Source organism: Sinohyriopsis cumingii, unplaced genomic scaffold (assembly GCF_028554795.1).
Source record: "Sinohyriopsis cumingii isolate HCF-2022 unplaced genomic scaffold, ASM2855479v2 utg000379l, whole genome shotgun sequence".
NCBI lineage: Eukaryota > Metazoa > Mollusca > Bivalvia > Unionida > Unionidae > Sinohyriopsis > Sinohyriopsis cumingii.
This window is the reverse complement of record NW_028315894.1, coordinates 236332-250345: the sequence shown is the minus strand read 5'-3', so window position 1 is coordinate 250345 and position 14014 is coordinate 236332. Positions and strand designations below refer to the sequence as shown.

The 14014-nt window shown below is 32.8% G+C and overlaps 1 protein-coding gene across 4 annotated transcripts in view; it reads left to right on the top strand.

The window, feature by feature from the left end:
* The window catches only part of LOC149774197 (uncharacterized), a 31416-nt gene extending 22013 nt beyond the window's left edge, over window positions 1-9403 (top strand). For all 4 annotated transcript variants that reach the window (XM_089945650.1, XM_089945651.1, XM_089945649.1 and 1 more), the window contains 3 exons: window positions 2025-2162; window positions 3395-3457; window positions 6002-9403. In XM_089945650.1, coding sequence (XP_089801776.1) covers window positions 2025-2162; window positions 3395-3457; window positions 6002-6006 — 206 coding nt within the window. In that variant the 3' untranslated portion in view covers window positions 6007-9403. The remainder of the gene's footprint in view (window positions 1-2024; window positions 2163-3394; window positions 3458-6001) is intronic.
* The last annotated feature ends 4611 nt before the right edge of the window (window positions 9404-14014 follow it).

Genomic DNA, 14014 nt, shown 5'->3' with positions numbered 1-14014 from the left:
CATTAATTTTCATGGTTTACTGCAGTTTAACTTGAATGAGCTTTTTTGAATTGGACTGAAATATACTGTTAACTACCACGAATCCTAACATATTGTAATAAGGACCAGCAATAAGTATAGTGAAAATCAATTTCACTCAAGGGTTGTTTTGTTGATTAAAGGAACAATATAATAATTTATTTCATACCAATGCAGTTGGAGTAAATTGCCTGGTCCTAGAATGTTATTTATTAATGAAGCATTCATAGATTGTAGTTGTTGTAACTTAATACTATATTGTTCACACAGATTAACATCATGACCAATTGTTAACAAAGTAATCTGTCTCGAAGCAAAATTAAAGGATGCACGTATGTAGGTACTCTAGGACGCCTTCCTAAAAGTAACACAATCTTTCAAGAAATAATGCTTAAATGTTTTCCCGTGGCTTGTGATCTTTTCAAGAACAGAGGAAAATCGTATAAACATCTCATGTTTCAAGAACACAGACTAATACATACATGAACCAATAGTATGCATTGGTTTGATGACTTGACTATTCCAACGTCTTGTGGATTTATTGTGACCCGAAACATTTTTCTAAATTGGCAATAAACAAATCTTACTATCCCTAACAAAAAACTGATCACGGCCGATGTTGAAACGGTTTGGGTTTGCTGCTGGTGCAATATTCTTTATGTAATGAAAGCCACAGATGATTTACTAAAACGCAGTTTGCCCATCTATGATGTGCCATCCTATATCATAACAGTAAGTATTCCGTAAGGATGTACACAGGGAGTATATACAAGCTAAAACCTTCCTCGGTGTGAAGTGGGATCTCAGAAAGTTTTACCTTAGTGTAAACGTTGTATTCGACTTGAAGGATGACATGTCCTTTGCACAAAGATGTGTCGCTCTACTCTTGACTGTATTAATTGTTGCAATATGAGAAACTAATGGACTGAGGCTAAAACCATTGTATTTGTCAGAAATGTTTCAAGGGTATATTAAGGTTAATTGTGATAGGCAATTATTTATTAAAAGGTTAAAAGCGTACAACCCTAACACTAAGATGGTTGATATATAGTTACACCTAAACATAAGATTCTTATACAATTCAGATGATTTTGATACTTCGACGTGATGACCGATACAATGTTATCCTCATTACAGATCACAAGAAACTAATTTCGTTTTCGAGAAAAGTTGTACAGCAAAAAGAATTCGTTGCCCAAATGTAGTTTTTATTATTCTAGGTCTTTGTTGCATAGTTTCATACCACTCTCCTTAAGAATTTAAAGTAATCTAAGTATCGGTATTATGTGAGAATAACTTGGTATTACGAATGATACTCAAAGATCTGCTAATCATTGGATTTGAGATTTGTTTCAATCGCCGAACCTCTATAAATAAACAAATAATCACCAGTATCTAAGAACACTCTACGTTAGATGAAAATTCACATAGTCTAGATCGATGGATCATTGCATTGCTTATTCAGATAAGAACTTTCTCATTGTGACTTGAGTGAAAATATTCTCTATAAACAGGGAAATAACAGTGATATCCTATTTCCTAACAATAGTCTTTATTTTAATCATCATAAGTTGCCGTCATTTGCAAGCCAGCTGCAAGTGGCAGTAGTATCCAATTTGATTTCCTAAATTGCCGCTCAACCACTATTCATTTAACAGACTATAATGAGTCCATTACACCATAGTATATACTTCAACGAGCTCATCGTTCCACTATTGCATCACTTCCTCTTACATGTCAGGTGTGGGATTGTATTACCAGCTCAACCTATATTAATGGTGATGCTTTTACATGGAATAATTGTAAATTCAGTGACGTTGATTGCTTTACGAACAGCGGATATATGATCTCGTGAAATAAATTCTTGAATAATTTTCATATTATAATACATGTATTCTTTGACAACAGTAAAGTGTAAACAATCTCAGTAAATTACAGACAGATTTCACACTTACATTGTTGAAAAGTAATGTCCAAATTACAATTTCCAAAATTTATTTTTTCAGCTCCAACAGTTCTGCAGAAGAGTAACACTGAAAAATGTCATGTCCAGTTAAACCTTCTTGTGACCAATACGATCATGATCTCTCTACTCGTCATATGTTGTTTGGCGTATGTACTCTGGAGGATCTGTAGGAAATTAGGTGACGCAAAACTATAGTTTTCTTTATTTTGTGAAAATTGATCATAGTGATTGTTTCATATATGCACCATAATATTAGGTTTGATAACGTTTGACTACCCCTGTGAAATAATACATCAAAAGAACTTAAAGAAATTCATATGGGGCCGTTGTGCAAACATAATGCATGTATGTGATTTCAAAGATAATATGGCAACTCAGGAACTAAAAATTCAAGCTCTATACTACTTTGTGTGTGTGTGTGTGTGTGTTTGTCTGTGTGTGTGTTAATTACAGTAAAACATTTAAACATTAAACGTTGTTACGATAGTCACAATTTAACAGATTTTTGTAGAATGCAGCGTTAAAGTCTTCACTGCAGTGATATCCGCCTATTTAGAATCATCCACTTGGATATGATAGGTAGCTTATCCCGCGTAGCTTCCCAATCCGGACACCAAGTTTGGTTTGTATGTCCCCAACTACAGAGCCCCTCCCTGAAGGAGAGCCTTAGAAGGTATGTTTGCTTTGGCGGTCCACCCCAAACAAGCCAAAGGATGCTGTACTGTTATTCATTTAACCAAGTAGATTATTCGGCTGTTTAATGGGTTTTGAAACATGTTCCATCTCTCAGCCTAACGTGGCAGATAATCCATCTAACCAGCTTTCTACTATACCCCCTGGTTCGGCTCTTGCAACTTCCGGGATGGCCTCATACTCACCGCCATCTTAGTTCTCAATATTGCCCGCCAGATCTTTCCGTTCTGTTCATCGAGCATGTCATTCCGGGTATTATTCGGTGGTTTTATTTTGTAGATATCGCATTCATCGATGTATATTAGGACAATCGCTCGTGTAAGACTATTTCCAGGTCGGCCTCGTCCATGATGGTCCATGATGGTTGATCCTGTTTCATGTGCCTACCCTTTCCCCACACCCATAGTTTCTTGCAGCCGACCTTTATCAGACTTGCCCTCAACTAACGTTATCAAATTGCAATACCACCAGCCTGATGGTACCACATACGTGCTATTCTTAACAAGCCATTTTCTATACATGTATATATATAGCTGTATGTAGTCATTCACAGCCAAACATAGTTTGCACCTCCAATGATTATTCATATAAGCTGATTTTATTCGCTCTACTCTAAAAGGACGCTGACGAACATCTAATTTTTGCCACACCAACGTTTCCAGCATGTTAGAGTGAGGCTTTCTAATAGACAATTATAAATAAATAATGTAATTACAGGTCAACACAGATATCTGAAGGAGAAACAGGACAGCAAGCTTCTGCTAGAAACTACAACAGTCAGTACGTACATAATCGAATGCATACAAAGCCAAATTTGCTACAGCAAAAATCAATCTTTAGCTCTTTCTCTCTCTCTCTCTCTCCCTATGTATGTAACTATACATACATACATACATACATACATACATACATACAAGCATACATACAAGCATACATACATACATACATACATACATACATACATACATACATACATATGTAACTATACATACATACATACATACATACATACATGCATGCATTCATACATGCCTACATACCTACATAGGTAACTATGTATATGTACGAATATATTTCTTTAGATAAATTCTTGGTACATTTGGCAATGCTTAATTTTGTTGATATCATTATTGCAAAGTACATTGCAGATTTTAAACAAACATTACTGAACAGTTTTCTTCTTTATGCGTGAAAATTTTAGGGGTTGTACGTATGAATATGACAGGAACACTGCTGATGGCGAAGGAACAAGAAAAACACTAACCACCATGACCCCTTCTATTCTCCAACAATATTCTATATTTTGGTAAAGTGCTTATGTCCCAAAAATGTAACATCATATATGTTACTACCTCTTCTAAACATGTAAATCGTCTACGTTATCAGACAAACGTTTCTCTGCTATTTGGCAACCGACGTATAGAGTCACTGAAGCAAACAATACATATATATATTATCCGAAAATTTAATCATAGAAGAAAATGACATACGTGCACATACGTGTATAACAGAAATACTATCTTTGTTGCCTCTAATCCATTACAAACAAATTTCGAACAAATGATGGTAATTTACTCAATGATTTGCTTTTAGAGAAGAAATTGTGTCTGCGCTTAATACTGAACAGGGGGCAAATTGGGAATTACATTGATATAAATGGTTTATTTATTGATTTGTCCAATACATTGTGACTAATCTTTGACATTTAATAGCAGAGATCTTATCCATGTGTATACAAAATTGTTATTTAACGAAGGACCGTTGTGTGCATTTATTACAACAATTGAAAATTTTGTAATAAATTAAAGATGTATATCTCTTGTGAACATTGAGTCAAAATAAGGTCTGCAGTTTCAACAAATAGAAGATAAAAATTTCTACTAAAGATAATTATTTAAAATAAACTAGGTTCTTTCCTTGGGCTACATCTTAATGATCATACAACTCTGATTTATTATTTGATTAAAATAGAAATAGAAAATATATAGACAGTTATTTCACATGACCTTGAAAAGCTTTTGAAACAAGTCCTTACCTGAACAAGCCTTTATATTGTGTGGTTTTAGTATATTTATCTTACAATAGCTCCAATCTTTTTAACATAGGACATCGCAATCTATTATCAGGAGTGACTGAGATTTTTATAATTCTTTGAATGATGGTTAGTTTTAGTCTAGTTGGTATTACCTTTGTAAATTGAACTGAAAAGAAACGGTTTTGAAGACAGACAAAAAGACGGATAACCACTAGGTCTTTTAGAAACATTTTTAGCCTATTGTAAATGGTACATTCCTGGAGATTGGGTTTAGTTGAACTGGTTCATCGCTTCAGAATATTACTAAGTGAATATGAAGTACTAAAGCTCACAAAGCATCACCATGCTTTCGTTGGTTTCCCTATTCTAGGAAAGGATGCATTGTTGTCAATAATTCTAAAATTGTTGAATTGAAAGTGGCCAAGTATTAATCGTTACCTTTCACGCTAAAAAAAAAAAACTGTAATTAATGAAAAGAATACGAATAAATGATTAATGCTCTTCACCGTGTATACTTATAGAATAATTTTTTATATGCACCTTTAAAATCAAGGTTGGTTTGTTTTTCTATTGAAAATATTGAAAGGCAAAATACTCCCCATAAGCGAGAAACAAGAAGAATAGAACACCTCCAAAATGTACTTCAAATATGGTCAGAACTTACTGGAGTCTAGCCCATAGATCTGTAAGATACCTTTTCTGCATCGTGCTAACACCGTGTTAAAACACACACGCACACACACACACACACACACACACACACACACACACAGTTATGTGTGTGTGTGTGTGTGTGTTTATGTATGTGTGTTGTTTTGTATTATATTGTTGTATTTCAAAGAAAACTAATTTTGAAAACCGATTATATTTTTATCGATCAAGTCGATCTGATTTATGGTAATTGAAGAATTATGACATATTTAATATGAGAAGAGCCTGGTAAAATGCTCCAAACATCTAGAAAATCAAATGACCAAATATTATGATCTTTTATATAAGTGTGTTTATTTTGCCTATTTGCTTGCAAACATGTTAAGAATTACCTGGTAAATGTTTGACGAATTGGAATGTTACACTAAATTGGGAATGCGCTTATAAAGAATGGAAATTGATATCATAAATATTTTCTAAGTTTAGGATGATAGGAGATTGTAGAGTTCTCACTTTAAATACACCGCTCCGGTGGCAGGTTGAGAAAGGAATAATATCACAGCTAGTGCATACCTTTCGGCTAATGGTACGCTTTTGAAATTTGATAAAGTTACAGTTCATTTGTTTTTAACTTTCAGGATGAGATTGTAAATCCATGCCTCATTTAGGCTCAAGCTATCATCCTTGTGGCACGATCTGACATCTATATGGGATAAATTTCATAAATGATCCAGTATTACCAATGTGAAGAATATAAACATCATTTGCCTTCCATCTATAAAGGTTGTTACATGGCTTAACCACCATGTGAGAAAGATTTCAGAGATAACAGGAAAAGAAAATAATGAAAGCTTTTTGAGTAATGAAAACAATCTCATATGAATATTGTACCGTTATAATAACAACATATATTGGGATTCTAGTAGCATTTGCAGAGTTGGAACATTATGAAATAGTTAGTAATAAACGTTTTCTAATGACTCAAACATACTTTACTTTATCATATTTTGTGTTTTCATGCAACAAACACATGTGAGGGATATTACAGTAAATATAAAACACTGGGACACATCAAGTGAGTAATAGTTTTCTAGCAGCGAATTTATGTAAGAATTTAACAACACTCAAAAGGAAAAAGTTTGTTTTATCAACAATAAAATAAATAAAATGAAAGACGTTAGCAAATAAACATATGTACAATACAGTCATCTAAATAATAGATAGATAGATATATAGATAGATAGATAGATTTATATAAAGTGCAACTAAATATTGAAAATTATGTACGAAAATGACTTTTCTAATGTTTGCTATTTGCTGCAAATTGTCAGTGATTTATTTTGCTATGCTGCAAATTGAAGTACATCATAATTAAAACCAGAGATGTAATTCACATGACAAACTAGTACGTTTACATCGATTTGCCTCTGACGTCACGTTACACATAAACAAACTACAATCGTACTACGATTTTGACTTCTTTTCTAAGTCAGTGCTTGCAGAAACTGTGGCATAATTCACTAAAACGTATAACCCAAAAACTTTTTAATTGCTACCTGCTCCATATTGCAAAGAAAAAAGAATTATTATCCCGGTTTAAAACCTAAGATGGTTTTGACTTACGAGCTACGTCGTTATCTAAAAAGGCCAGCAATTTGAAATGATGTAATCAATGGACGTACTTAGACATGAAATAATGAAATCAGTCAAATGCTGATGAGTATAATTTATCTGAAAGTGTTTCTGGTTACCTAAAATACAAAATACTCAGGATTTATGTATATATATATATATATATATATATATATATATATATATATATAATTTAACATGAACAATCCAGTAATTTTTATTCTTTTTTCTTGTCTTCCCAAATTATTACATTTAAAGATCATAATGTGACACTCAGTCTGCCTTTCGTTACAGTTGTAGTGGCTGCTATTGTTAGCAGTTTCCTGCCTGGCAATTTAGTCGAGAAAGAAAGCAATTCAAATTTATGCAGAATCAATCATATTACAATGAAGGCAAACGTTTCATTTTTCGTAGTATTTGTTTCAAGGTTCAGTTACTTCTGAGGCTTTTGCCAGAATTAATTTACATTTTAAAGTATGTGAGATAGCAGGTAATTTTTGTAAATAGACCGGGAACTAAACTTGGTCTTTTTCAGTGTGTTGTGCATTTCTGTAACTGATTGTAACCTCATAAATTTTGATTTTGCTAAATCACATTTGTTCTAACCAAAACTGATAGCAACACATTTGTATATCTCACAATCATGTTGTGTTTATTCAACTGTAAAAGATCGATAATTTAATAACACTTTGCATCTATAAAGCGCGATATCCCGAAAATGTTGACCACAAACGTGTTGGCCTCTCATTTTACCTCTGTTTGAATATTCAGACCTGCCAACCCGTGTGATGTTACTATACTTAATGACCCTTAAAATACAGACTTTTGGAATAAAGCACCTATTACGGAAATTCGATTGTCTATGGTAAAATCCAGATATTTGCTTATCCACATATTTGATTTAGATCTGGGTTTCATACTAAGTTCAGCGGAATCGGTTAGCAAAGCAGATGAACTTTACCTCAGATGTTTCAAACTGCTTAATTAAGTTATTTCTTAATAGATTTTAAACGATCTTTCGAAAAGTGAATGTCAGGATGAAATGGAAAATAAACCTCTTAACAAGTTTCAATTATGCAGAAGAATAAAATGGAATATTCAGATTATTGGGGAAAATAGCGGGAAGTTCACCAATTATTTTGGTCACTATCATTTATTGAAGCGAGTATCTCACATGGTCGAATATGATACCATCACCATGGACAATCTGATATGTATAAAGGATTACGGTCAAGTTGAGAGACAACACAATCAGTTTACCTATGTGGGGTACATTACAAACCGAATAAGCTTCGCATATCAAATGAAAATGTACATTTAACACTTACCCCTATGGCTGGAGAACAATGGAGAGTGTACACCCCTTGACGTGATCCAAAAACGACCAGTGTCGGTTTTAGAAATTGATCTTACTTTAATCCATAGGAGAGTGAGTACAAGTCAGGGTAGAATACCCGTCATAAGTAATATCTGGCTAGGTACATGTTAATACAGTCGCTTACCTGGATAAACACGTATTCACCCTAGATAACGTTGTACGCGTGTACAACGAGAAATAGTCGAATAGTTTTAAGATAAAACCAAGTTATTTCTTTGCCTAATTCTGTGACAGCATCCTGGTTATGAAACCTTTTTAAGTTCTAATCAAATCCGAGAAAATCATTGACCAAACCCGTAAAGTTAATTAGTTCATGTCTTCCGAATCTTTAGCTTCAGTTTATATTTACGATATTAAAATGAAAACAATGCATTATAGTCAGGATATTTACTTCTCAAGAAAATGCCCTCATATTGATTATAGTATGAATGTTTACTCAGGAAACTCTTCTTGTAACAAAGTTAATCGGTATGATACCAACGATGTGTTCATTGATTACAAAACCGTAGGTACATGGTAGTGCTAAATAATGTCACAAAGTATTATCAATATTTAGCTTCTGACCATGTCAAATAATGTATCGTTAGTCTCCATAGTCATATGTAAAGCAATACGCATCAGAACTGGTGATGAAGCACTAACTGTTTAAACACGGAAACGATTTTCCGCAGTCGACTGCGTCATATGTTATTTGAAGATATTGGATGATTGTTTTGAAATGCTAAATTAATATACTCTATAATTGTATCAACATTTATGTGATTTTGGTCACCTCTCATTATGTTGATAATTGTATTGGGGAACTTGTAGTCGTTAAAAGTATATCTGCTTTGAACCTTCAGACATACTGTGATATTAAATATATACTTGAATGTCTTTATTTCCTTTCATTCTGTAATATCGATTATTACATTATCATATTGTGTAGACTGTTGCATTCTTACCATGAGTTTCATTTTTATTACTATGTTGTTTTTGAATGCATATTTGTGTTTATGAGTATTTTTATAATAAACACAATTTCACATACCATGAGTATCCTGTTTTGTTTCTTGTTGCACGCTTTTTCTGTCTATTTGGTTAATATATTGAATCTCATTATCGTTAAAGTCGCTTTTTCTGTCAGGTGTTTTTCGAGAAATCAAATGTTTGTGACAAACGGTCTCAAATAGATATAATACATATTTATATGACATAGGCAAAATAATTCCAAATGTAACATGATTGCCTACATATAGAGTATAGTATTGCATGCACTGAACATTCGTTTAAATTATATTTTAATGAAATAATGTTGTATGCTATTAATTTTTCCATATGTTTCCATGGTTTAAGTTTATAATACTCATGTTAAAAAATCCACATATGTAAGATTATACATGACCTATAATTATTTTCTGAAATGAAATACGAATTTTGGAAATGTCTGCATTAAAAACCCATATAGAAATATAACCAAGACAATTCAGTTTCAAAGAGAAATGACAGAAATCCAAAATAAAAATGAAAATAGAGAGATTACAAAATGCAAAATAAGAAGGCCGATAAACATCTAGAAGAGTGGCAAATGCATTTGTGAAAAGTAAAAGAAAAAAGAGATGCAAATGAAATTGCAAATACAGAAAGAAGAAAGAGAGAGAAAAGAAAATACAATTTATGTAAACGAATTAGAACTCCCAAGCAGAAATCACTCAATGATTGTATTATTGATTATGCCTCTGGACATGTTTTGATAGCGTTAGGTCGAGATTCTATACTGAGAATTATTTCATTGATTTTTAAAACAAAGCTTAAGAGCTATATAAAAATAATTTGGAACTGAACATTAAATACCATCTTTTGAATCAAAGAAATAAATCTGGCTGGTGGTATAATTAATTTTATAATTTTATGTGTAAAGCAATAAATTTATAAATGCAATTTTATTTGAGGCAGGCCAGTTGTCGGTTAAAAAATATTGTTTATAACATGAATGTACAAGAAAATATAGTTCATTAAAACTGTAAATGAGAAAAGTTTAATCATACAATGTTATTTTACCGATGTACAAACAGAGCTAATCATCTGCAATTCATATGAATGATCTATTTATTTCAGTTGTGATTAGAAGTTTATTCTAAATAAGTATCCATTATTAGCATTTTTTCTATGTGGATATCAGATAAAGATCATGATTAGTACATGAAATGTTATAGATTTTCTAATAATTAAAATGTACATAGAACACAAACTATGTCTTTTAGTTGCAACAGTGTATTAATATATGAAATTCATTGGGAGTTAAACAACTGAAGTGGTCAAATTAATAATAAATTGGGAATGATATCATATATGAATTGACGACACAAATTGGGGAGAAGGCCAGGATATAATGTGCAGTTCATTATATTAATGATATCAGTGAATTTCAAACGGCAGATAGTCCATGGGATCCTAATAATTCAAGTTGGTGGCCTATGACTATTTCAACCGTTCCGAAAGCAATTGCGCTTTAGTTTCATCAAAGCGATTTATAATTACAAATAAAATATAATATAACATAGCACAAAACTAGATATAACAAGTTGAAAGCAAAACCGTTGCAAAACCTGTCTTCCTAACAATATATGTATTCTAATGAGTGATTAAAAAACATATGATATCATTGCTCTTACTGTTCCATGCACCATGAAATCTTCGCCGGAGATCTCCTTCAAAGAAGTGTACCTATACTTGGTAAGTTATGTCACATAAACACGAGAACGCAAGCTCAATTTTAGCTAATGAAAAAGTGTTGTCCAACGCAGGCGAAATACAGTTAGCACACAGGATAACGTTTGTCTATATAGTAACTTTATATTTGTTTTCAATTTAATAACACGGCGTAATCACATAATATACATTAGGAAAATTATGTTCCATCTCACAATTATTTATTTCACTTACTTAAAATATGAATATATGGTAAAAATGTTTACATATGTATAAAATATAAAAAACAGAATGAGATAATATAATATATTGTCGGAATAATTTTCATATGTAACTGACCAGGCACACTATTGTCAATGTCTATTAATGACGTTAAAGACAATCTATTAATAGTGATGTTGATGGTTTTCCTATAAGTATGCTACAACTGTCGAAGATTATATACTCAGATGATTTAGGCATATTTTCTGAGTCAAAACAAGGTCTGCAAAGTGTGCCTTGAGTACATATTGTGTCAGATGACACCTTAAAGTTGATGTAAACTAGCAGCTCGTCATTTTGTTCAATCAATAGTTAGAGTATGAAGCTGCTTAAACATCAACGTTTCTTGGAATCGGTTTGCAAGAGGGGTCCTTTAAGAAGATATAAAGGTATTATCTACATTAGATAAATATTTTAACAGGTATGCTGATTCTTTCCCCGGAGGTAAAAGGTGAAATTTATAAACTATGGAGAGCGGTGGAAGTAAATGTTGCTTAACGGTTGAATCTAATATTTGCATAAAGATCTTGTTGGGTTTAAAACATATTAACTAAATAACCTTGTATGAAGAATCATAAATCGGATACTTACATTGCGATGGAAATTTCCACATTATGATATATTGAACTAATCTTACATCTGATGATATACAAATATATGTTATGTCTAGAGCTATCTTCTCAGTCACACACAAGCGCAACCAACTGATCACTCGCTATATGCATCAATTCACTTGATTTGCATATATATATGAGAGAGAGAGAGAGAGAGAGAGAGAGAGAGATTGTGGACGGTGTAGATTTCGGGTACTACATTGCTTTGCATTTTCTTGGGGTATATGCAGTGCTACCAATGTTTGCGCACGAGGACCCATATTTTGTAATTCAACATATAGTGTGTATTATGCAATACATTCATGGCATGTACGGTTGCCTTGTATTTTGTAGCTACTTTGTTTTCCGTTTTCTATATACGGGCTACACTAATTATCCAACTGTATGTGTCTTGTGTTCGCTTCAATGTCTTTGTTTGGATTTTGGATTTGGTTTATGATTTCGGTGTTTGAGTTTGGAGTTTTGATTCTCTTTGTCGAGAAACTAGTCTGTCGAAAACATGCTGCAAGTCGGTCTCAAAATATAGTAGCACCAAATGACATAATATGTCGCTTGGGTGTCCAAACAGACAATAGATAAGGAGGATGTGACCTACGTAAGTAGCAAAATTTGCAGGCCGCTATGGACTTTCTACCTGTGAACTTTCTGCAGTTTGATGCATCTATACATACCATGTTTGAGATGATCCTTAAAGTCCATAAAATATAAACAGAGTCCAACAGTAGCAATAGTAGTATGTCCATTGATTAAGTCAAGCTTCCTTGTAATAGATATGTTTTCCATATAGACATTAAATTAAGATGAAACATTTAAAGTATGTGATATGCCTAGAAGTAGAATAAACATTTGATATAATTGACATTATCCCAATGCACAAGGTCGGAGAGAAACATACCAATTTCAGATCATCCGCAGGAGAAAATGCAAGGCAAAAGTGTTTAACAACAGAATCGACACAAATAAGAGTTATGAATTATTTATATATGTGTCATGAAACATGATTTTATTCAAACACATTGGTATCTTTCCACATTTGCCATTCTTAAATGTGTAGTAGCACCCAGACGCTTCAGCAGATATCAGAATATATGCGGGCAGCAAACAACTTTTTTTATCGCAATTGTCTTACTGTCTTACTAATTTCACAAAGCATCATTCTTTCGGCATTAATAATAATAATGATGATAATAATAATAATAGTTAATGCATGTAAAAAAATAAACATTTGCTTCCTCTTTCACATCTCCAACTATTGCAGATTTGGATGGGCCAGTTCATTGTTTGGTCCCACTCCTCATTCTAGCTTATTTCATATTAGTTACTCGTAAGCCAAATAACATAGCCAAAGCGGTATGAATAATGTTACGGCATTCCCCAGTCAAAAGTATATTATATTGCTGTCGTAGCTTCCAACGAGTGACAAGTATGAAAGTAGGTATGTTGTTACCAAATGGTAAATTGAAACATGTACCAACACACAATGTTGTTCCATTAAGCAACAGAAAAATCGAAAGTTTCTAAATCATCCCAAACAGGAACCAATTAAATATTTCAAAAAGGAGTCAATTTGGAAACAAATTTTTTAAGCAAGAAGCAAATACCAAAAAAGTATTATTTTGAAATACTATCACGGTGAGGAAATGATACGGAGCCAAATTTATTCCACTTGATACTCATGACCTGAAAAAAATTAAGGATCAGCGGAAGAGACAAACAACCATGTACATGACATGGGATTGTTGCACACTAATTAGCCTTTCACACACATTTTTATAATAAAATAAACTCCGAAATGTATACTTTGAGTATCGGAAATCTCACCCTATCAGGTTTTGCTTGGCCTTATAAACAAGAGTCTTAATGAGGAATGTAATTATAAAGTGATGCCTAGGACCCTTACTGATGTATATTTAACAAATCCCCAGATACATTGTTCGTCACCGGTCGAATTATAATTCGTTTGCAGTAATATGCTGAATTAAAAATTTCACAATGTGCTGACCAGCTATATGAGATATTCCTAATACAGTATTTTGGATGACCACTGGTTGGGAGTATATCCTATTGTTTGTCCC